Source organism: Sander vitreus, chromosome 21 (genome assembly GCF_031162955.1).
Source record: "Sander vitreus isolate 19-12246 chromosome 21, sanVit1, whole genome shotgun sequence".
Taxonomy (NCBI): domain Eukaryota; kingdom Metazoa; phylum Chordata; class Actinopteri; order Perciformes; family Percidae; genus Sander; species Sander vitreus.
The window spans coordinates 2,435,188-2,460,648 of NC_135875.1; the positions used below are offsets into that span (position 1 = coordinate 2,435,188).

The 25,461-nt window shown below is 41.8% G+C and overlaps 1 protein-coding gene across 1 annotated transcript in view; it reads left to right on the top strand.

Annotated features, from left to right (window-relative positions):
* Positions 1–2,027: 2,027 nt before the first annotated feature.
* Positions 2,028–25,461, top strand: part of htra1b (HtrA serine peptidase 1b) — a 30,472-nt gene continuing 7,038 nt past the window's right edge. Inside the window, exons 1-7 of the mRNA XM_078279437.1 lie at positions 2,028–2,663; positions 7,258–7,357; positions 8,088–8,202; positions 8,999–9,088; positions 21,122–21,316; positions 21,800–21,832; positions 23,685–23,799. Of these exons, the coding sequence (XP_078135563.1) occupies positions 2,204–2,663; positions 7,258–7,357; positions 8,088–8,202; positions 8,999–9,088; positions 21,122–21,316; positions 21,800–21,832; positions 23,685–23,799 (1,108 nt within the window). The 5' untranslated portion in view covers positions 2,028–2,203. The remainder of the gene's footprint in view (positions 2,664–7,257; positions 7,358–8,087; positions 8,203–8,998; positions 9,089–21,121; positions 21,317–21,799; positions 21,833–23,684; positions 23,800–25,461) is intronic.

Genomic DNA, 25,461 nt, shown 5'->3' on the forward strand with positions numbered 1-25,461 from the left:
ATTCAAGTCTTAAAATGTTCCACATCTTTCATTCACTAAGAGTTTTATACAACTTGTAAATTCTATTCATAATTCATTCAAATTAAAGACGGCAATTCAGTTTAGCATCGGCTTTTACAAAAACTTCCATACAATGTTTGTATTATTCAACTTTTTTAAGACATTCATATTACTTAGAACCATTTCCTCTTTTGCACATTTTCCTACAACTTCACCTTCTTACAACCAGCAATTCATTGTAGTGACAGCTTTTTTTTTTTAGAAAACCTTAAAATATTCTACTTGTGTTTCATACATTTTTGGTGTTATTTAACCTGTCATTGAAATGTATACTTATTTAAACCATTCCCACTTTTCCAACTATTCTAACTGCTTTACCTTCTTCTTACGCATTAAAGCCAGCAATCTAGTTTAGCTTTAGCAATTAGCTTTCAGCATTCACAAGCATTTTATGCAGGAAATTCAATTACATTTTATTTCTAGCATCAAATCATAAGAGTTATCTCGAGACACTTTATTACGGTGGCCCTGAAGTGCAAATCACAACAGCAAATAGAAAAATGCAACAGCAAATCATAAAAAACAACGGCAAATAGGAAAACACAACGGCAAATACGAAAACACGACAACAAATATGAAAACACGACAGCAAATAGGAAAACACTTCAACAAATCATAAAACACAACGGCATTAACTTCTACTGGAAAAGGTAGGGCCTATCTAGCAGAGGACGGACCCTCCTGATTGGACAGAGTTTCTGTGTTTTTCACCTCTCCTTCCTGTTAAAAGACAGACAGTCGGTCTGTCCAATCAGGAGGGTCCGTCCTCTGCTAGATAGGCCCTACCTTTTCCAGTAGAAGTTAATGCCGTTGTGTTTTAAAATTTGCTGTCGTGTTTTCATATTTGTTGTCGTGTTTTCCTATTTGCTGTCGTGTTTTCCTATTTGCTGTCGCGTTTTCCTATTTGCTGTCGTGTTTTCGTATTTGCTGTCGTGTTTTCGTATTTGCTGTCGTGTTTTCGTATTTGCTGTTGTGTTTTCGTGTTTTCATATTTGCCGTTGTGTTTTCATATTTGTTGTTGTGTTTTTGTGTTTTCATATTTGCTGTCGTGTTTTCCTATTTGTTGTCGTGTTTTCATATTTGCTGTTGTGTTTTCATATTTGTTGTCGTGTTTTCATATTTGCCGTCGTGTTTTCGTGTTTTCATATTTGCTGTCGTGTTTTCATATTTGCTGTCGTGTTTTCCTATTTGTTGTCGTGTTTTCATATTTGTTGTCGTGTTTTCATATTTGCTGTCGTGTTTTCATATTTACTGTCGTGTTTTCCTATTTGCCGTTGTGTTTTCATATTTGCTGTCGTGTTTTCCTATTTGTTGTCGTGTTTTCATATTTGTTGTCGTGTTTTCATATTTGCTGTCGTGTTTTCCTATTTGTTGTCGTGTTTTCATATTTGCTGTTGTGTTTTCCTATTTGGCGTTGTGTTTTATGATTTGCTGTCGCGTTTTTCTATTTGCTGTTATGATTTGCACTTCAGGGCCACCGTACTTTACAGATAGAGAAGGTCCAGACCACACTCTATAGTTTACAAAGCCCCAACAATTCTAAGAGCCAAGAGCAAGCATGGCGAGGAAAAACCTAACCCTAACCCTAACCCAAGATCTTGGTGCCACCATAATCCATCCGAAATGCATTTTCTAGTTGCCATTGTCAATTAATCTGTTGATTATTTTCTCAATTAATCGATTCGTTGTTTGGTCTATAAAATGGTGAAAAATGTGGATCATTGTTTGTGACAGAGAAGAAACTGCAAAATATTCACATTTAAGAAGTTGCCATCAGAGAAGTTTTTTTTTCGTTAAACTAAATAGTTGGGGATAGATGGAATAGTTGACTAACTAATCAAATCATCTTTGCAGCTCTACTTTCCACCATGCACAACTTTAATCTCATACACCCACCCCATCATCCCCTCCTCCCCCCTGACAGACGTCACACACACCCACCAATCGCTTCCTGTGTTTATCCTGCAGCTTTTATAAACCGGGACAACAGACAGAAGTCCCACACTGCATCAGTTTGTTTCTCGTGCACTTCCACGCTATGAGAGCACGCTTTAAATCTTCTAAACTATAGCCTATATCATTGCATATCCATTTCAAGTCCAGCTCCCCGTTTCTTTTTCAGTTTCTCCAGGACTGTCCCACCATGCGTCTCCAGTTTGTCCTTTGCGTAATGGCCCTGCTCGTCTGCCCGTTTCTGAGCGCCGGGTCGCGGATAGCCAAACGCTTCGCCATCGGCTGCTCGGAGAAGTGCGACAAGTCCCAGTGCCCGCCGATCCCCGCTGACTGCTTGGCCGGAGACGTACTGGATCGCTGCGACTGCTGCCCGGTGTGCGCGTCCGGGGAGGGCGAGCAGTGCGGCGGCACTGCAGACCGCGAGTGCGCCGAGGGGATGGAGTGTGTGGTGACCGACGGCGTGGAGGTGTCCGTCACCGTCAGGCGGAGGGGCAAGGCCGGTGTGTGCGAGTGCTCCAGCCCCGACCCCGTGTGCGGCAGTGACGGGGTCTCCTACCGGAACATCTGCGAGCTGAAGCTTGTCAGCAACCGGGCGATGAAGCTGCAGCAGCCGCCGGTGATTTTCATCCAGAGAGGATCCTGCGGGAAAGGTGTGTGTGTGTGTGTGTGTGTGTGTGTGTGTGTGTGTGTGTGTGTGTGTGTGTGTGTGTGTGTGTGTGTGTGTGTGTGTGTGTGTGTGTGTGTGTGTGTGTGTGTGTGTGTGTGTGTTTTGAACTTTCTCTTCCTCCTCTGTTGATCAGTGTTCTCAAATCTTCCCAGGAATCCATTTTCAAATAGCCTAAGCCTAATTGACACATTCATAGAGTAAACCACCTAAACTGGAGTTTTGTGACCATAGCCCTTCTGAGTCACCAAGACAACATGCTGAAAGAGTAGCCAAGGAAGCTACCAAGCACCACATGTATGGCCAAGTTGCTATCTTTAGTAAACGTTTAGATGTATGTGACTGAGAAAACTGAGGAACTTTTGCTTGTGCTACTGTAACTTTGCATTCTAGCCATCATCCTGTTAATGTCAGCGTTGGCCAAATGTTGTAGTCCTGCTTTAATACTTCCCATCTCAAACCTCTGGGGGACCCCTGGGTTCTGCAGTCCACAGTGATGACATCAGTTTCCTCACAACTTCAACTAGTCGAGGGACATTTTTAATATGTTGATAAGTTACAGCATCAGTGTACAGTATCTGACATTTATTACATTATAAGAAGCTGCTTTCTTCGTCCATCTTTGCCCTACCTCATTCTCTCTCCCTCTCTCTCTCTCTCTCTCTCTCTCTCTCTCTCTCTCTCTCTCTCTCCATTTCCTGATCAGTCAGATTTGCATCGGCGCCTCGCACTGCACCAAAACTCTTAAAATGGGGTTGTTTTTCATTTCTCTCTCTCTTTCACTCAGTCACTCACACACGCACGCGTGCATGCATGCACACATGCATGCACGCACACACTTCAAGGTATCTTAACAAGGTCATGATGTCTTGAAATTAGGCCAGGAGGTCCTGAGTGCTGAAAAAACAAACAGTGTTCCCCTGTGAGTGTGTCCCTGTGAGTGTGTATGTGAGAAAGCATATTAGGGCGTACACACACACACACACACACACACACACACACACACACACACACACACACACTTTGTGGAGCTGCAGCTGTGCACACAATTTGCTGAGTAAAGTTTTGTTCTGACTCTTGGTCGAGTTCAACCAGGTCAAAGTCCCCTCCTTTTTCTTCTCCATACCTTCCTTTTTCTCTGTTCTCCCCTCATTCTTGCCATCCTCTTCCTTCTTCTTTGTCTTCTTCCCCACATTCCCTCTCTTCCTTTCTCTCATCATCTTTTCTCCCTCCCTTTCCTCTTCTCCCCCCCTCTACATGGAAAGGAGAGATGAATACAGAGAGGATTCGGGTTTGCTCCTCCTCTGTCCTAATTTCCATCCCTTCTTTCAATGTCTTGCCACACTTTGCCTCCTCTCCACTCTTCTCTTCTTTGTTCTTCCCATATTATATTCCCCTCTTTCCAAATGTTCTCCTCCGATTCCCTTTTCCTCTTCTCCTCATGCATCCCCTTTTTCCTTCATCTGTGGATCCAAGAGGGATGGAAGTTTAGCAAGTTATTCTTAGGATTTGAACTTTTTGAGCTGAGGAAAGAAACCTGGAAGATGTCACACACACACACACACACACACACACACACACACACACACACACACACACACTGTTAAGTTCTCTTTAATGATTCATCTCTTGGAGCTGATTGGTTGATTGTGTAACTTCCCAACAGAGACGCAGATCTAGGTCAATCCAGGTTATTCAACCCAGATTTGAAGGAATCCTTTTTTTTTTCTTGTATTATTTCTATTTCCTGTGTAGACTTGCATGCTCTTTTTTTTTTTTACATTGACATGCTTGGATACAGCATCAACAAAACACAGTTGCACGGTGACTCAACTCTTTGAGGGACCGGAGGAATGTGTCCCAGTTCAGGCTCGTCCAGCTCCTAATGAGATTTCACAGACAGTTCGAAACACGGTGTCATTTGACTTTTGAGGATGGCATGTTTAAACTGCAGTTTTGTGTGTTTAAAATGGAAAATACTGCTCAGCCAAGGTGTAAGTGTGGAACTAGTTAAAAAGCCAGTTTTGCGCAACTACAAATCACATATAGGCTACACTCCCTCACTGCTGATCATTTTACAAAGCACAACCCTGACACACCAACCTGACGGCCAACCGTCGGCAGAAAAGGCAGTCGGCCTGATCAGTCGGCTCCCCGAGTTGGTCCAAAAAGTGCCTCAGAACACACCGAAGCGACGCCGACTTGAGCGTACGTTCTGCGCATGCGCGAGACGTAATACATCTCCATAACAGCAGGCGGCGCTAATCTGTATTGTCGCCCAAAAAATGAAAACCCGGAAATGACGAACGCGTCACGTGGGTCTGGCTTCTCCAGCCGAACATAATGGCGGCTTGTTTGAAATACGATCTCGTATTTTACGAAAATAGTTCACTGAAACGTGTTTCTGAAAACATTTTAAGCGAGAAATAGGCAGTTGCTGAATCTGTCTTCATTTCAGATCAACAAAGGTCAGTTTAAAAGATGTTTGTCCGATTTTGAGAGGCGTTACTCAGGCTCATCCCGCTCGTCATTTCCGGGTTAGCACTCCACCAATCAGATTGGTCATTGAGTCCGACTGCCCGCCCTCCCGGCCCAGCAAGTCAGGTCGGCCAAAATGAAGGCCGACAGCTCCTCCGACTGACAACGGCATGGAACACACCGAACAGACTCGAGTCACTGACCTCGCCAGACTGTCCGACGGCCGATTATCGGGTTGGTGTGTCAGGGCCTTAAGGACGCTGACATCTGAGCAGAGAATATTAAAATGAACCTGCTGCAGCTTTATTCACTGAGTCAGTGTAGAATTGACCTTTTTGGACTTCAGTACCGACACCTGCAGTGTGTTTGAGGTCGGGGTGTTTCTCCGTTCATCTGACTGGCTCCTTTCAGTTCACTTCAAAGCTGCAGCAGCTGGCTCACCACTAATCCTCCAGCCAAACACATCGCGCGCGCACACACACACACACACACACACACACACATCAGTGTCTTGGAGGCGGCCAGCTGAGGCTGAAGTGAACATTCACAACAAACAGCTGCTCAGTCAGAAACTCTACAGCAGCACTGGAGGTGGTCCTTTAGGAAAACTCATCAGTTTCCAGAGTTTAGTTGAGTTTATTGGTTTGACTTACATTACCTTGCGATTGCGTGTGAATTGATGCCGTAGCGAGTAGTATGAAAGGGCGAAAATCCACATAGGGAGGTTGGTCGGGGGGGGGAGGATGGGTCAAACACAGGACTTTCATCCAGGAGACCGGGGATCGTGTCTCGCGTGTCACGTTTCCTAAAGTCAACCGTCGCTTTCTTCTTTTCCTAAACCCAACCCGTCCGCTGTATATACGGCGCTCAAAATGTGTACAACACGCCACTTGGCTTTATAAAAGTGACGTGTATGTTTACCGCCGCTGTATACAGCGTAGACATACACGCAGATAGCTCAAAATGCGTACAGATAACACGCCACTTGGCTTTAGAAAGTGGGCGTGTATGTTTACGCCAAGTCATGATGTCACGTTGACAAGTGTTAGCTTGAGCACTAAATATAACTTTTTTTTAATGTTCTGTTGTGTGTGCTGTTTTGAAAAACGTCATAAATACTTAGCAAACTAAGTAATGATAATGTAGAGTGCCAGGCATTATGGTTATAATTATGTTTCTGATGAATATTTAAATGTGATTATTGCCTGTGTGAGAACTGATGTAACCTAAGCTCCTGATAGTTTTTTTTCTTCTTCTTTTGGAGCAAAAACAGAATACACTACTGTGTTATGCACTTTCATATGCAAAGTCAAAGGACACACTTTCTTTGGTTTGTAATCTAGACAAAAAAGTTCTATCTGCTCCTCCAGCATGGTCTATTTAAACTCTGAGTAAGAAGAAGTGATATGAAGTAGGGCGGCAACTAACAATTATTTTTGTTGTCGAATAATCTGTTGATTACTTCTTCAAATAATGGATTAGTTGTTTGGTCTCTAAAATTGTGAAAAATGTGGATCAGTGTTTCCCCAAAAAGCCCAAGAGGACATCCTCTAATGTCTTGTTTTGTCCACAACTCAAAGATCTTCAGTTTACTGTCCCAGAGGAGAGAAGAAACTACAACATGTTCACATTTAACAAGCTGGAAGCAGAGATTTTGTCTCCTTTTTTAATAAAAAATGACTGAAACGGATTATCAAAATAGTTGGTTGCTTGTAACTGGTGTTTTCATCGTAAACAAACTTGGCTTGTTGAACAGCGCCTTAATGAGAAAAAGAAAGATGTTTTAGTGCCGCTGGAGTGAAACCAAAATGGGGTTAGCAGGGGGGCAGCAGCGGTTACACAAGGACCGATACCATTATCTCAGTACACATCCTAACACCCCCCCCCCCACCCGCTATCTCTCTGTATATTTTGATGCTCTGAGTCATTTCCTTTCTTTTATAAGCATCAGTGGGAACGAAAGACCATTTGCAGCTGCTCTCAGATCTACACTTCATACACTGCACTCCACATCTGGATTTGGTTTAAAACAGCAGCTACAGTTTGGGTTCTATCACATGTGAGTGATGCAGTTCATTGATGGTGTGTTTCCCCCCCTTCAGGTCAGCAGAACCCTGACAGTCTTCGTCACAAGTACAACTTCATCGCTGACGTGGTGGAGAAGATTGCACCTGCTGTCGTTCATATCGAACTGTATCGCAAGTAAGAAAAAAAACTACCTAACAATACTAACAATGAAGTTCCAGTCATTGGCTAAACAAATGTCATTTTAATATCACTGGCATCTGACGATTCCTGGTGGTCAAATATTGGCATTTAAAAATGAATTCCACTCATGGTCCCCTGGCAGATCCCAGTCCTTTGACTTTGGTGATCCTCTGACCTTTTCTCTAGCGTCCCCATGAGGTTCACATTTGTGTGCATTAATGAAATATTAAATGGATTGCCATGAAACTTGTTACAGACATCCATGTCCTCCTCAGGATTAAAGGACAATTCCGGCACAAAATGAACCTACGGGGTTATTAACATATGTGTACCGAGCTGACCGTTCTCTGGGACATATTTTCATGCTAATCGAAAGTGACTGTAGCTTGAAACCAGCTACTGCAAACTGGTAAATTAGCTTGTAACGCTAGTAGTCGGAGCAGAGGGTAAATCACTATTTCTATACCACTAACCAGGCTCAAAATATCACCACACTTCAACGGTAGCATAATGAGGGTCCCTCCATGTTAACCGAAGCATTGAGAACTTTGTAAGTGTACAGACAGTTTATTAAAAAGATAGTTTAGAAAGACAGTAGCGTTCATGTATATATATTATCGGATTGACTTAGTTTAGGGTTAGGGGTTAGGGGTTTAGGTTAGGGTTCATGTTGTTTGATGTTATAAGTCAGAAACATGATCCGCCTCTTCCTCTTTCTGCTCAGGATGATATTTTCTAAGCGGGAGGTGGCGGTAGCCAGCGGCTCTGGCTTTGTTGTGTCAGAGGACGGACTCATCGTCACCAACGCCCACGTGGTGGCCAACAAGCACCGAGTTAAGGTACACAAAGCATTCTTTTTTTTAAGATTATGTTTTTGGGCTTTTCCATCTTTAATTGACAGGACAGCTAGGTGAGAAAGGGGGGGGAGAGAGGGGGAAGACATGCAGGAAATCGTCACAGGTCATACTCGAACCCTGGACCTCTGCGTCGAGGCATAAGCCTCTCAGTATATGTGCGCCTGCTCTACCCACTGAACCAACCCGGCCACATACGCAAAGCATTCATACGGCTTTTACAAACATTTTGTTTTCGTGATGGATTGTACCATAAGTAATTTATTGTTTTCCAAACGTCTGCATTTAACATATTTAACAAATAACCAAAGAATATCAAATGAAATGGCAGTTTATCAGGGGCAGAGGTAATCTATATCCACGACGTTCCACTTCCGGGATTGCTCCGGTGCTGCCCTAAATTCCGATGTCACTCATTTCGGCTGGATATCCGTTACCTTCCTCTTTCTTTGTGTTGAACTCCGGTGGAATTATGAGGATTATGGTAAAATATGGTTAACCGCATGACTAAAACTACTTTTGAACGTATGCGTTCCACGAAAAAAAGTTCCTTCCCGAGGTTATTTAGCAGAGGCACCGTGGCTCCATCCAGCGCTTAGCACTGTGATTGGTTTAAAGAAATGCCAATAAACCAGAGCACGTTTTTCTCCCATCCAGGAATGCTGTGTGGACTCGCCAGACCCTCCTCCGCAGCGCTGTGGAGGAAGGTCTGACAATGCGAGACTAGGGCAAAGGCAGCATGGCTGGTACTGAGTAGGGTAACGTTTGTTGGTTCCTCCAGGTGGAGCTGAAGAGCGGAGCCACGTTCGACGCCAAGATCAAAGATGTTGATGAGAAGGCCGACATCGCCCTGATTAAGATTGATGCACCGGTGAGCAGAAAGAGAGGAATGGAGACATGAATGGATGTGATGGGATGCTTCCTGTTCTTGATTTTTACTGTCTTTGTAGGGACCCTTTTTTATGTTCTTTTTTTAAAATCTGCATTTCTCTGTCTCGCGCTTGATGTCTTAGATGTTCACACTAGATGATAATTTCCCCTCAATATTTCTATGGCTGCGTCCGAAATTCCACACTAACATGCTATTTAGTAAGCTAAAACAGTATGTGAGATTTTAGTAGTAATGACAGCGTTCATAACCAACAAACGGACAGAAACCAAGGAGCTCTGTAACGTCAATAACGCTCTAATTTACATTTCTACATATTTAAACGACTGGTGGTCTAGTTATTCACCTCTTTCAGTAATTTAAGCGTTATCTGGCGATGCGGCTAGAGCGGAGGTCGGCAGGGGAAACCATGGTTACGCATCTTCAATAGAAAGGAGGCTCTCAGGAAGCGACGCTGAAAATTACAGATTAGCGCATCCAAAAAGATCCACACTACTGTTTATTTACACAAAAGTACGTTGAATGATAGTTTACATGTTGAGTATGTAGTGCAGAGGAGGAGATTTCGGACGCAACCTATTTCTATTTCAAAGTCTGCAGGAAGTTTTCGTAGTTGTGGAAGCTGAGCATGTGCAGAGGAACAGTCAGGTGTTGACAGACTGCTGGTTGGCTGCAGTGATTATTTATTTGTCCAATTTTTTAGAAAATCAAAGGCGATGATAAAATCTTTGTCCATTCATGTGTCGTCCGAAAATCTAAGACAACACTGATTTGATTGTGACACAACTTAGGGAAGTAATGAATCGTAATCAAGAGGAGATATCAAGTAGAGATATATCATAAAATAAGGTGACATTTGTTTTTAATCATTCACAAGAAACCTAGCCTGACGTGGTCATACTCTCTGATTCTCTGAGTCTGATGCCGCTCCATTGGGCTGTGATTATAGGGCGTGTTTCAACCCAACCAGGAAAGAAAATGCCTCCGCACTCAATTGGATAGACCTACCACCAATCAGAGGCGCCCCATCTTCTTAGCGACCATCGAGGCCAGTTGATAAATTAAACTTTTGCCGAATCCCGTAGGAAGGACGGCAAGACATCTTTCCGATCGACAAATGCCGTGATCGTGGTTCTCTGTTCCTCTTTTAAAATGAACGTGCTGTCGATATCTTCTATAACAGACGCGATGGCAGCCATCTTTGTTGTAAACAAAGTCAACCCAAGCGCTCTTTGGTGACGTGGTCGATCACGTTACTGTTGATCATCTGTCCATCATCGTATAAAGGCCACTCTGACAATTTGATTGGTCTGAACAGCTCTGGTTGGAGCATAGTTGCTCCACAACGGATCAGGTCCAGTCCCAACTTCCTGACCTCAAATGTTGTGGGCGGGGCTAAGTTCGGCTGACATCCAGGCTACAAGAAACCACATCTTGCCCCTAATTTCATCATCATTCCATTTCATTTTATCTTTTCTTTCCTTCTCTCTGTCTGCCTTTGTTTCTGAAAGTTCCTCTCTTTGTGTCCCCTCTCTTTGACAGACTTGTCTTTTCTTTGTTTTCTAAAAGAAAGTCAGGTATCCATTCCTTTTTTTGTAAAATGTGCTTACGTGAGCATTCCCTAAATGGAAAGCTTGCTTTTTGATTTGATGACAGTGGGATCTTTTAAGCGAGGCGCCTCGGCGAAATAATACCATGACTCATGTAAGTGGATATCTGTGGAGGAGGTCAGGAGACGGAGGGAAACGTTTTATGTGATCTGCAATGATTCTTGCAATTTTTGTGTGGTATCTCCATGGTTGAATGCACTCATTTATTGTCTCTTTGGATACTTTGGGTTTTCATTTTCTCGCTTTTGGTCCAGGGATGACTGGACGGCCGGGTTCAGTTCAGGAAGGGAAGTTTTCCACAAAACTTGTGCAAAGGAAAAAAAAACATTTGTGTCTCATTTTAGTACAGACACTGGAAAGTCAGAGCTGCAACATCCTGCACTCGGTCAGACACTTAAAGGGGAATGTTGTCCACTTTCAGGGGTAAAAATAGAAATTTTAAAGCCAGATTCACTTACCAGAACAAAGGGCTCAAATAGTATATCATTGCATCCAGCTGTGCTTACAAAAAGCAGATACAAGGATGCAGTACACAAGTCTGATCTGGTTTATGTTTCTACAATATTAAAACCACAAGATTTGAAAAACTTTATGACCTTTTTTAAAATCTTAAAATGTAGATATTAAATGGCTCTATTTAAGGACCCGTGGTATTTACTCTGCATGAGATTTGGTGGTTTTGTTTAGATTTTATAAGGGTTTGGACAGGATTGCACTCACTTTCATTAAAACAAAATGCTAGGCTATATCATTTGTAGTTACTCGTGTATGGCAGAAAAAAGTATGAATTTCCGAGACTGTCCTCCCCCCGAAAAACGGCCACATAAGTTGTTTGTTCAAGCAGCAATAACAACGTATATTTATGTTTATAATTGCAGCGCCCTCTAGTGGCCGTAGTACTAACGACAGAAACAAAGCAGGAAGTAAGGTGATGAAGTACAAAAGCGCCAAATTTCTGCGTACGGAGGCTGGTTGGGGGTGGTGAAGACCGGGGCAAATATTTTTTTATATTTTACTGAACAAACGTAGCTACGCCATGTTCCGCGCCGCGTGCGTAATCGGAAGTGAAGTCTGATTTTAACCCAAACCACTATCTTTTTCTAAACTTAAAGCTTCAGTGCGTAACTTTTTGATATTAATGAACGTCTGTTACATTCAAGCCGTCGCCAAATGAGTTGCTACAAAGCTAATTAAGACTATCAGCTCCACACAACTCTCTCTGGATTTCTCAGTATGACTGTGTTCAGAAGATTGTGGCGTCTGTTGACTTTTGCGTGCAGAAGCTCGAGTGAAGATAATGACCTCTTCTGAAGAGTCCGTCATGTTTTTTTAATCCTCCGTGTCCTCCTTGGCTACTAGCAGCTGTGTGGAGGAGGACTGTGCGCGATCACAGAAGGCTTGTATCATGTGGATGCGCCAACAGTGTTGTTGTCATTACTTAGAATTCCTCATGGGGGACACAGAAACTACGCACTATAGCTTTAACTAAGTAGTCTTGGTGCCTAAACATAACCAAACTGCGACCGTTTTACAATGTTAACGAGGTGTTTAAAATCACGACCGTTACCGTCTCTGGTTTAGTTATGACAACATATTTCCTGCCACCGCTATAGGGGCGCTAATTTATGAAATGCTTCTGTGGTTCGTATTAGAATGTAGGAATAAAGGACCTATATCGTTGTATGATTTAGAGGACTTGTTGGACTTTTCTATTATCTCATGTGGGCTCCACTATTTAGAGATTTGACGGATCAATGAAGGTTCTTATATTTTCTCCAAACCAAACTCCTGCTGTTGTTGTAAGTTTAATTAAACTCAGACATATTTACCTGTAGATCTGAGCCCATACACAGACAATACACATACACAGAGAGACACTGCAGGATGTGAGTTCATGTTTGCCGGTCAGACAGAGACAATCATGGTTTTCCTCGGCATGTTTGGGCGGGGGGGCAGGGTGTAACTGGAGCTTCAGGGGATGAAATTGTGCAGAAATCCAGAAACTGCTGAGCACTTGTGGTTGTGGTTTACATGCACATGAAAACTAAGAGGCAACTGTACAGTACTTCTGCACAAATTACTTGATGTCTTACAGCCCTCCACCCTCCCACACATCCATCCCAAGACACACACACACACACACACACACACACACACACTTACACTCCCTCAGCTGCTTACACCAACAGTTACAGCAGTTAGTGTAATGATTTAAAAGGTTTCCTTAGTTTTCTCTTCCAAATGTCGGTAAAAGGCGAAATATTTTATTCCAAGAAATACTGTATTATAACAATTAAATTGCCTTTTTCAAAGATCAAATCACAGCAGAAAAGTAAGTGTTATAAAATCTCCAAATCAAGATTTTGATGGCCTATTTATGGATAACTGAGTTTGCAGACGAAGCAGTCAGACGTGTAGGTGCATGTTCAGGGCAGATAAGCTTCTGCTTCATAACTTTCAGAGAGACATAGAGGATTTGTTCTACTTCCTAATCTAAGTCTTTCTCTTGTCACTGCAAATTCTACGGACTTCTCTTGTGTTGCCCTGGAATAATTATTGTGATCTCCAATAAGGGAAAATGTAAGGAAATACAACCTTACATCTAAACCAGAGAGAACGTAACGATCGCAGTTTTAAATATGTCGTTAACGTTGTGAAACTGTCGCAGTTTGCTTAGGTTTAGGCACCAACACTAAATAGTGAAGTTTAGAAAATGATCGTGGTTTGTGTTCAGTTCAGATCAGACACTACTTCAATTCAGATCACCCGCATGACGCAGAACTTGACGTATGTCACTTTGTTCCGTAAGGTTGACAAAAAACTCGCTGTTTACTTTTATTCTCAAACGAGACTGGAACCTCGGTCTCCTGGGTGAAAGTTCTGCGTTTGATTTGGCGCTCTTATACTTTGTCATCTTACTTCCTGCGTTGCTCCCGTCATAACTACTACGGCCACCAGAGGGCACCGTAATATAAACGTGAATTAAGTCGTAATTGCTGCTTGAACAAACGACTTATGGGGTCGTTTTTCAGGGGAGGACAGTCTCTGATAATATCTTAGTGATCATTTTACAGCTTAAAGTGGCACAACAATCAGTTATTTCACTTTAAAGCCCCGACACACCCACTCAGGTGTTTTCACTATGTTTCCTGATTTTACCATCTCAGGACTGGGCTTGATTGACATCTCACCCCCTCCACTGTTAAGTTTGTTTCACCTGTTAGGGTGGGACATTTTACTAAACATTGGAATCATTCCTATAAGCCAGGGGTTCTCAAACACATCACTCAAGGGTCCGCATCTCATTTATATTCCAGGCCAAAGGTCCGGAACAATTGGCAATAACAAAAAACATTCATGTACATGGGATGTTTTCATGTAGTAAAAGTACAGCAGTATTCTTAGCTTCATGTAGTAAAAGTACAGCAGTATTCTTATCTTCATGTAGTAAAAGTACAGCAGTATTCTCAGCTTCATGTAGTAAAAGTACAGCAGTATTCTTAGCTTCATGCAGTAAAAGTACAGCAGTATTCTTAGCTTCATGTAGTAAAAGTACAGCAGTATTCTTAGCTTTGTGTAATAAAGGAAGTTACACATTATACATTTCTGGGTTTTTTTCTGGCATTTTACCGCCTTTTTCAACAACTTTTGCGACACTTTTTGCAACATTTCTGTTGCCTTTTGATGTTTTTGTCCCCCTTTGTCAACCTTTTTGTCGCATTTTTCAACCTTTTTTGTCGATTTATTCGTGAATAGCCAACATTACTAACAATGTTTTGATCAATAGAAAATGTATTTCAAAATAGGAAACGTTACACTTCATAAGGTATTGTATCCATAACACGAGGTATGGGCCGACCTTGGTCCGGACTTTGAGAAGCCCTGCTATAAGCTACTGGTGAAACCCCACTCAACAGAATATAATATGTAAATGTGTGTTTGAGTCACCAGTGTTGGCTTGTACTGTTGCCACTGAGGCAAGTATTCTCTGAGCATGTGCAGACAGGAGCTCTTTGGTGTTGTTTTGACTCATCCAGTAAAACCTCACGGCGATATTCCACCTATATTCAGCATCAATCATTTTCCATGACACGTGTCCATGAGCAGCTTATAGAAACTGCTCTCAGCTGATCTGATCAGCTCATAGGATTTAACAGGCCAGCATGTGATTCATTTACTATGACTGCTGAAAGAACTACTCGTGCTACTGCAGACATTTTGTGCTTAACATTTGTAGTGAAACAGCTGGAGGGATGCAGAAATTATGGTCTTCTAAAGAGCGACAGAGATCATTTTAAAGTTACAGAGATTGAGAGACATCTGGAGAAAACGCATATGTGGTATTAATTGTAGTTTGAGTTCATGAGTAATACCTGTTTGCACAGAGAGAGCATTATCTTTGCTGATTTGTCATTTCTTTTATTCTAAGCTTTTATCCCTTCAGTAAATTAATATGAAAATATTGATTACAGCAGCTTTAAACACATCAGACCTTCATATCTGTCCATTGTCCATACAACCACCAGATGCCCTCTGATTTTCCTTCCTTTCGGATGTCCCTGTTTTCAGCCGGATGTCCCATCCCTTCCACTTTCTTTGTGTTGGCATTCTAAACTGGATTTCTGAGCACTATGGTTAACTGCTCCTCAGATCTCTGCAGGGTAAATCCAGACAGCTAGCTAGACTATCTGTCCAATCTGAGTTTTCTGTTGCACGACTAAAACTACTTTTGAATGTACACATGTTCCACCAAAACAAGTTCCTTCCTGAGACTATTTTGCAGAGGCACAGTCATTGTGTCCACCCAAGACGATTGTGATTGGTTTAAAGAAATGCCAATAAATCAGAGCACTTTTGTCTCCCATCCCAGAATGCTGTGTGGACTCGCCAGACCTTCCTTCCCAGCGCTGTGGAGGAAGGTCTGGCAATGCGAGACTAGTTCAACCCTGACATAATGGGGGGAATTTTTTATTTTTATTTAAATTGAAACGGGATGCGTTAAAGCAACACTAAAGATTCTTTTGTACCTTAAAATAATGTTTCCAAAATTGTTTCAGTGGTTCATCAACTCGTAACAGGGTGAACGGCACTTCTGCATTCGCTTTGCGGCCCTCTACCGGCTATAACAGCACTATGCAAGTTTGCCAGATCAGGTAGCGGATCTGTAGTCAATTCCGCTTCCAACCTGTAGGGGGACCGAAGAGGAAAAGTGCTTTAGTGTTGCTTTAAACACCCTCTTGTGTGCGCAAGCGCACCGCCTATTTAATACACGTCACTGATGATTGGGTTACACCTCTGACACACCCACCAAACGAGTGAAAACGTACCTCAAAGCCCGTTGCACATCATTTCACACCGTTTTGAGGAAACATGTCGTTCAACACGGAAACCGTAGCAGCCATTTTGAGATTGAACGTGCCCCCGCTCCTAGTGGCCATCCCCGGCCACCTCGTCACCTGCATCTCATTCCCTCATCAGTCACTGCACTCACTCCGAAAACCGGTAGAAGCAGGTAGTACAGTAGAGTTACAAAGATATTGTTGTTGTAAAGACAAATTGATGTAGAGTATATAAAAAAAAAGTGATCCTTTGAGTGCTAAAAACAAAATTCTGTTGACCTCATTGTACTGGGGTGGCAGCAGAGGGGAAGATCCTTGTTACATAAAAACAAAACCATCTGCATGGCTTGATACCATTACAAGTGAGAAATGTTTGTTTGTGGGATGTGGGTCAAAGGACAAATCCGGCGCAAAATGACCCTAGGGTTAATAACACGTGTACCGAGTCGACCGTTCTCTGGGATTTGTTTTCATGCTAATCGAATGTGACCAGTTTTAGCGCAAACCGCTAATTAGCTTATAACGCTAGTTGTTGGGGGACAGATAAAGTAAAAAGAAATTCGCTATTTCAACAGCACTAACAAGGCTCAAAATAGCACCACACTTCAACGATAGCATAATACAGGCAGGCGCCATCTTGGGAAAACAGTCATGACCAGTCGAACGACGAACGCTGTGCTTGAGCTATGTTACTGGTTACTGGTTGCACAGCGTTCGTCGTTCGACTGGTCGTGACTGTTTTCCCAAGATGGCGCCTGCCTGTATACATGAACGCTACTGTCTTTCTAAACTATCTTTTTAATAAACTGTCTGTACACTTACAAAGTTCTCAATGCTTCGGTTGACATGTAGGGACCCTCATTATACTACCGTGGAAGTGTGGTGCTATTTTGAGCCTTATTAGTGGTGTAGAAATAGAGATTTCTTTTTACTTTACCCTCTGCCCCGACAACTAGCTTTATAAGCTAATTAGCAGTTTGCGCTAAAACTGGTCACATTCGATTAGCATGAAAACAAATCCCAGAGAACGGTCGACTCGGTACACGTGTTATTAACCCCTAGGGTCATTTTGCGCCGGATTTGTCCTTTAACTGACCCTGTAACATGCTTACTGTACTTGAGATTTTATGCACGATGGAAGAATGGATTTGGAGAGAATGATGAGAGAAGAAGCTCCAAAGTGTTCTTTGTTGTGTTTGTTGCATCTGGTTGCTTTGTTGCACTCTGCTGTGTTGGCATCTCTTCAGTTGCGACTGAACACAGCGCATCGGCTTTGTGATCTCACCATGGACAAAGTGCTGTCATCCTGAAAACCACAGAGCGAGAAACATGGTCATTTTCCTGGTGGGCGGAGCTCAGCAGGCAGTGTGACGGCCGGTGGCTTCAGATGATTTGAGTTCTGGTTCAGTGCAGCCAAACAGGGAAGCTTTATGTTTAACCGATGGGGTAAAGCTCTGATTAGAAGAGCTGAAGGAATCCATTCATAAGCACCTTGTTTAAGAGGGGGGGGGCAAGGTGGAGGGGGGGTGTGTGGCCTTGACCAACTGCCATGCTTCGCTTGTTTTCAAGCCATGATGTCTCTCTCTTTCTCATGGGGGGGCCAAATTCTCTGGGCGGGCAAAGCAGAGAAAGGGGAGGTAACCTTTCCCCTTATGACCTCATAAAGGGAAGATTCCAGATCGGCCCATCTGAGCTTTTATTTTCTCAGAGAGCAGGATACCCAGGGCTCGGTTTACACCTATCACCATTTCTAGCCACTGGGGGACCATAGGCAGGCTGGGGGAACTCATATTAATGTTAAAAAACCTCATAAAGTGAATTTTTTGTGTCATGGGACCTTTAAGCGACTTTTACAGCTATTGCTAGCGTCTTTTATAGGGAAAGAGTTGGCAACACTGTTAACACTGTAATTTAAATGTACTGCTCAGTACAAGTCTTGGTCACAGTTTCTTTAATGAAGAAAAATGCTTAAGTATATACAGTATTTTTGTTTTGAAGCCTCGAGTTTGGCATTTTGGCTGTCCCCATCTTGGTTTTTTGGAGCCTAGAAGTGACCACATTTGGACAAAAAGGTGGCGCTACGTTATCAGCTGACATTACAGTAGGTTAGGTTAGCAAGCCAGCTCTATGTGCAAAAAAGTTACTCAAAAATGTTATTGATCGTCTGAGGGGACCATATTTGAATTTGAATTGGGACACCATATTTTTAAACATGATTTCATTTTACTGGTCTGGATGGAAGTGTTAAATAAAAGAATGAAGGCTACAGTGGATGCACACTTTAAGCTCAGATTTTGGCTTCTGTTTCAGGCTCCGCATTTTATTTTGCTTTGTCATATGCCATGACTCATCCAGACCACACACACACACACACACACACACACACACACACACACACACACATACTCAAGGTGTTGGTCATGTACAGATGTGTTGCACATACCTGAGGTTTTGAGATGTGCTTTTCGTGCATATCATTCAAAGTCAGTTTTGCGTTTCGTCTTCATTTGTTGTCTGGAAATGTCTTCGTCGCTCCACATCTGCAGTGAGATGTGAAACACATTCACATCTGTCAATTCATTTCATTTGTTCTTACTGCCCTCCTCATCTTGTTCCTCCTGCCTTCTCTTTCTCCCTTGATGCGTACAATATGTTTCTACCCCCCCCTCCCCCCTCTCTTTCATACCCTTAAGTGGGTCAGAATCTTCAGGCTTGTTACCTAACAGAAGAAATCGGTAACACGTGTCTATCATCAGGATTACACACACACACACACACACACACACACGCACGGTTCAGGCCATTTTCGAACCAGCGAAACTAGTAAAATCGAAAATGCTAAAATGTCAAAAACCTTTCAAACATTGGCACACGCTGATTGAGAAAATAGGTTTAACAACATATTTGAAAATCATTTTGACACTGAGTTTTGCACAACAAAAGGGAGGACTTTTGTGACTTTACAGTAATAGCGTGAGTTGAGGTCGGCTGGGTTTGTTCCAAACGGCAAGAAGCCTGTGCCACTTGTATTTATCTTAGAAAATTTGAATTTGCAAAATTTTTGTTACATGCCTTTGAGTGTTTGTGTTTGGGTGTGTGCATACTGCCTGAAAATAATTAGCACTGGCAGAGCAGACAGCATCCTGCGGTATGTTTCCAGGAGTTTCCTGGCTTTGAGAGAGAGAAAGAGAGAGATTGAGAGATCTACTTAAAGGACAATTCCGGCGCAAAATGAACCTAGGGGTTAATAACAGATGTGTACCCACTCTGTCGTTCTCTGGGACATGTTTTCATGCTAATCGAATGTGTTTGTAGCTTGAAACAAGCTAGCGCGGACCGCTGATTAGCTTACAACGCTAGTATTCGGGGCACAGGGACAGTAAAAACTAATCGCTATTTATACCACTAAAAAGGCTCAAAATATCACCACACTTCAACGGTAGCATAATGAGGCTCCCTACATGGTAACCGAAGCATTGAGAACTTTCTACAGATGTGTACAGACAGTTTATTAAAAAGATAGTTTAGAAAGACCGTAGCTCCCAAGACAGCGGCCGCCTGTATACGAGAACGTGACTGTCTTTATAATCTATCTTTTTAATAAACTGTCTGTACACTTACAAAGTTCTCAATGCTTCAGTTACCATGTAGGGACCCTCATTATGCTACCGTTGAAGTGTGGTTATATTTTGAGCCTTTTTAGTGGTATAAATAGCGATTAGTTTTTACTGTCCCTGTGCCCCGAATACTAGCGTTGTAAGCTAATCAGCGGTCCGCGCTAGCTTGTTTCAAGCTACAAACACATTTGAGTAGCATGAAAACATGTCCCAGAGAGCGACAGAGTGGGTACACATCTGTTATTAACCCCTAGGTTTGTTTTGCGCCAGAATTGTCCTTTAAATCTTTTTTAACAGATTATTACTTATACAAGTATTTATTGGGCTGTGTGTGTATGCATGCGCAAAATCTAATAATTGCGAGTCAGCTAATCAGAGCTGCAGCCAGTACAAATAAAAATCTGTTGGATATTCATAAACTTATCGCGCTAGTCTTGTTCTGGATCTCTCTTCCCATCTCATGCTGTAATGACACATGGGTGTGATTAATTTCTTTGGCAATCCTCTTTATTTGCACATGTAAGTGTTGACAGAGATGTAGGCAGAAATGTGCTAAAGCAACAGCCAGGGCTGCCCACATGTTCCTGAGAATCGATTGATATGATGGAAAAAAGATGTTTTATTGGATTTAAACACTAAACATTGTGTCAAATCCTATTTTGTGAAGCTTCCGTAAAAAAAAAAAGTGTAGTTGTACTAAATGAACCTGTTGAACCGGTGTGTATGTGTGATTTTTGGAGGCTGATACATGAACTCTGAATGAACTGAGTGGCAGGTTGGTGCTTTATTCTATTCTTACAGGATACAAAATGTAATGCTAAACAAAATGAAGGGATTTAGAGGTGTTACAGTTAGAAGCCCAACAAACGCAGAGCAGCGAGTCTGACTGACAAGTTGCTCCGTCCTGATGGAAACCAGGCTGAAACAGGCCGTCGTTTATCCTGATTTACAGTTTAGAGTTTGAGTTGTGGATGAAGACACGCTGACTCAGCTCTCCACAGGAAATCCAAACGGTCTGTCTCCAAACAGCTTAGAGGGAATAAACTGCTGTTTATCACTGTGTGTCCGTGTGTACATTCAATCTTAGTTCCTCATTCATGTTCCTATGACTCTGTTTTTACCAAAGTTTGTTTCCACCAAATTTAGATGAAATACACAACGTGATAGCCTACTCTGCATTTAAAGAGTTTGGAGGATCATTTCTTTTTTTAAGCCTCTCTAAACTAAAAGCACGTGTTACGATTGTATTACATAAACAATGTGTTTATCTGCTTCAATCAGACAGTCAGGTAATACAAACAGATACTATTAACTTTATACTGACAGCTGTCTTTGGCCACTACTTTGAACAACAGTTGCAGACAATAAAAGCTCTGTATTTTGTGTCTCAAACTGTCCTCAACCATACTTCTCTTGCTGTCTCCCTCCCCTGTGTGTTTGGTGGAGCAGATGAAGCTGCCGGTGCTGCTGCTCGGCCGGTCAGCGGACCTGCGTCCCGGCGAGTTTGTGGTCGCCATAGGCAGCCCCTTCTCCCTGCAGAACACCGTCACCACTGGCATCGTCAGCACCACCCAGAGGGGGGGCAAGGAGCTGGGCCTACGCAACTCTGACATGGACTACATCCAGACCGACGCCATCATCAACGTGAGTGAAGAGACGGAGAGAGACAGACAGATACACACACACACACACACACACACACACACACACACACACACACACACAGAGAGAGAGACAGACAGATACACACACAGACAGACAGACAGACAGACAAACAAAGAAAAGTCTGTGGGGTGAACAAAAATACTGTGTTTTAATGAGGTTCAGCAATTTTGTTCTCAAAATTCTCCAAATGTTTGGTTCATGATAACCATGTGTGTGCTTAACATTGTTAAGATAGATGTTTGATGCAGTCTGAGTGTATTCAACGTCCCCTGATTAGTCCAAAATCCTCTGCATTGATCTGCTGATTGGCTGGAAGTGATTGAGAAGTAACTGAAAAGATCTTTTGATAAGCAATACGAAACCACAGCATGGTGCATGTAGTGCAAAAATGATTTCCTCCAACTTATTGTGATGTCTTTGCTTTTACATTCTTTGTTTGTTTTCTTACTTGTTTTCTTGCAGTACGGCAACTCAGGAGGACCACTAGTCAATCTGGTGAGTGAAGAAAAACCTGCTCTGAGAAACCATATAAAAGCTTGGTTCCAAAATAAAATGTTCCCTGTTTAAAAATGGATTATTCATCTTGCATATGTGCAGTGTTCCCACAAATGATTCATCCGTATGTCCTCCTTATCGGCTAAAAGTTTCTAGTAACACTCTTTATTTTCTCCCATATTTCATACTGCATGTCAGGACGCTCTGCTCACTTAAAGGAGGAGGAGGAGGCTTAAAATGGCACCACACTTCCACGGTAGCATAATACAGGCAGGCGTCATCTTGGGAAAACAGTCACGACCAGTCGAACGACGAACGCCGTGCAACCAGTAACATAGCTCAAGCACGGCGTTCGTCGTTCGACTGGTCATGACTGTTTTCCCAAAATGGCGCCCGCCTGTATAATTGAATGGTACTGTCTTTCTAAACTATCTTTTTAATAAACTGTCTGTACACTTACAAAGTTCTCAATGCTTCAGTTTACATGTAGGGACCCTCATTATGCTACCGTGGAAGTGTGGTGATATTTTGAGCCTTATTAGTGGTGTAGAAATAGAGATTTCTTTTTACTTTACCCTCTGCCCCGACGACTAGCGTTATAAGCTAATTAGCGGTTTTGCGCTAAAACTGGTCACATTCGATTAGCATGAAAACATGCTTTAATATTCTCAATTCAATGTTGCATTTCCACATTTGTAACATTTTCTAATTTTACTGGCTACTAACATCCGTTTATACTCACTTACACTTTATTCCTATTCAGACTATTTAGTTTAGAATATGATAATAAAAAAAAATCAAATAAAAAAATAACAGCTACATAAGAACATGGACATTTCAGCACAATCTTTCAAAATGATTGTAAATGATTCAAATAAGGAATTCCATATTCACAAAGGAGTAGGAAGAAGCTAAAAAAAACTTTTTCTATTTTTATACTTTAGTCAAATACAAAACCATTTGATGCTTCACTTATTTGTATATCTTGACATACATATATGTACTGTACATGCACAGTATATCTAACTACACAACACATTTATTTCTTTTCCATCTATCTACTTATTTTCCTTCTATCTACATCAAACCCGAATAATAACCCATCCAAACTAGACATAGTAAATAGTATATTCCTATTTTTCATCGCATCTTCATCTTACTATTTGCTACGTAAAATAATAACACTAATTAGAACATTTTGCATGTTGTAAAGTACTTTAAAAATTAGATTTTTTTCCAAAAGAGTGGACATCCCATTAAACCATTTAGAAACTACATGTATACATGATTATTGAAGTGTTTTTAGGCCTTCCCAAGGTGTTGAATATGATAATAGGGTATTGATAGTGAATCATTCATCACTTGAATGTATTTTCATCTCTTGTTTGGGGAGCTGAAATTGAACGTTTGAGAAAAACGTTACCAGCCATGTATTGCTTGTCTCACACTGAGATTCATGTTCATTTAATTGTAACCTCACCTCTCGCCATCTTTGAAACGGGGACAGAAACCGAGTTTGTCATTACTGGGACCACATCCATATGTTGCGAAACCGAGATATATGTAATCTCGTATAAACAAACACCAAGGGCCACAATGTCCTCGTTAGGAAAGATAAATAAAGAGTTTAGGTAATGCTTGGCAAGTAGTCAAAGTACACAGCTGACTCTGATTATAGGTTTGTTTTCAGCCGGCCGCCCTACTAAACCAAGAACAATGTGGTGTCAGGAACGCTGTTTAACGAGCTTCATGTGGAAATTGGACTTTTACTGTGGGGCGTAGGAGGAATAACGCCAAACTAATGTGTGTGTGTGTGTGTGTGTGTGTGTGTGTGTGTGTGAGTGTCGTGCAGGATGGAGAGGTGATTGGAATCAACACTCTGAAAGTCACAGCAGGAATCTCCTTCGCCATCCCCTCAGACAAGATCAGACAGTTCCTGGCCGAGTCACACGACAGACAGGCCAAAGGTTGGCAACACTTTCACTTTCACTCTTCTGTTTTATCACAGAGTCAATATCAGAGGCCGAGACTATTTTCTATTGTCCTTTCTCAAGGGAACCACGTGACATGTTATTTAGTGGGATGGAAATTTAAAATGAACTTGAAATGAATTTGGTAAACATGAATGATGCACCAAGACTGAGTTTGCTGTTCACATACAAAACATTTAAAGTGCTCATATTGTGCTTATTTTCAGGTTCATAATTGTATTTAGAGGTTGTATCAGAATAGGTTTACATGGTTTCATTTTCAATAAACACCATATTTTTACTGCACATTGCTGCAGCTCCTCTTTTCACCCTGTGTGTTGAGCTCTCTGTTTTAGCTACAGAGTGAGACATCTCACTTCTGTTCCATCTTTGTTGGGAGTCGCACAGTAGCTAGGTAAGGACTACTAGCCAGTCAGAAGCAGAGTATGAGGGCGTGCCATGCTAGCAGCTAGGCGAGCATTATAACGTGTGTTCCAAAGTGACCACGTTTGTCTCTGAAGTAAAGGCTGGACTACAATAGAGCTGTTTGGAGCAGTTTGTGAACAGTGTTTTCTGTTAGAGATGGTAAGTCCCTTTGGGGGGGACTTTGGGCTTTTTCACTTAGCAAAGCCTATAACTTGCACAAAAAAGATATATAACACAACAAAGGAAAGGGAAATAGCCAAAAAGCATAATATGAGCACTTCAAGTTACCTGGAGAAAGCCATGCAGGGAGAAGCTTTCAACTTTAAGCTTGTGTACTTTTTCTATTGGTGTACAGCTTGTTAGAAGTTTTGCACACAAATAGTATCAGATGATGTCTTGTTATATTTCTGATGTGTAATATATAAAAGTGTCTTGCAATTCCATGTGGGATGGACGTGACACGGAAAACAAAAACTATAACCTAGCTTAACAGTAAGAGAAGTATGAGCAGTAAATGTATTTAATATATACCTATTTCAGAATATTATACATATTATCTTGGCAGATATGCTTTCAGGCCAGCTTTTTGTGGTACACCATTATTCAGTATCAGTATGAACAATCCCTTTATCAGGATAAACTTTAAGCTTGCTATTTGGTGTACAGCTTGTTTTTTTGCACATAAATATTATCAGAAGATGTCTCGGTATATGTCTGATGTTTGATATATAACAGTGTCTTTCAATTCCATGTGGGATGGACATGACACGGAAATAAAAACTATAACCCACCTTAGAGTAAGTTAACAGTAAGGGAGTGAAGCAGTAAAATGTATAAAATATATTACTATTTCAGAAAATTTAAATATTATCTTAGCAGATATGCTTTGGGGCCAGCTTTGGGGCACGCAAGATGTTTTAAAGGTCCTATGACATGCTGCTTTTTGGAAGCTTTTATATAGGCCTTAGTGGTCCCCTGATACTGTACGTCTCTTTTATATAGACCTTAGTGGTCCCCTGATACTGTACGTCTCTTTTATATAGACCTTAGTGGTCCCCTAATACTGTATCTGAAGTCTCTTTTATATAGACCTTAGTGGTCCCCTAATACTGTATCTGAAGTCTCTTTTTATATAGGCCTTAGTGGTCCCCTAATACTGTATCTGAAGTCTCTTTTATATAGACCTTAGTGGTCCCCTAATACTGTATCTGAAGTCTCTTTTATATAGACCTT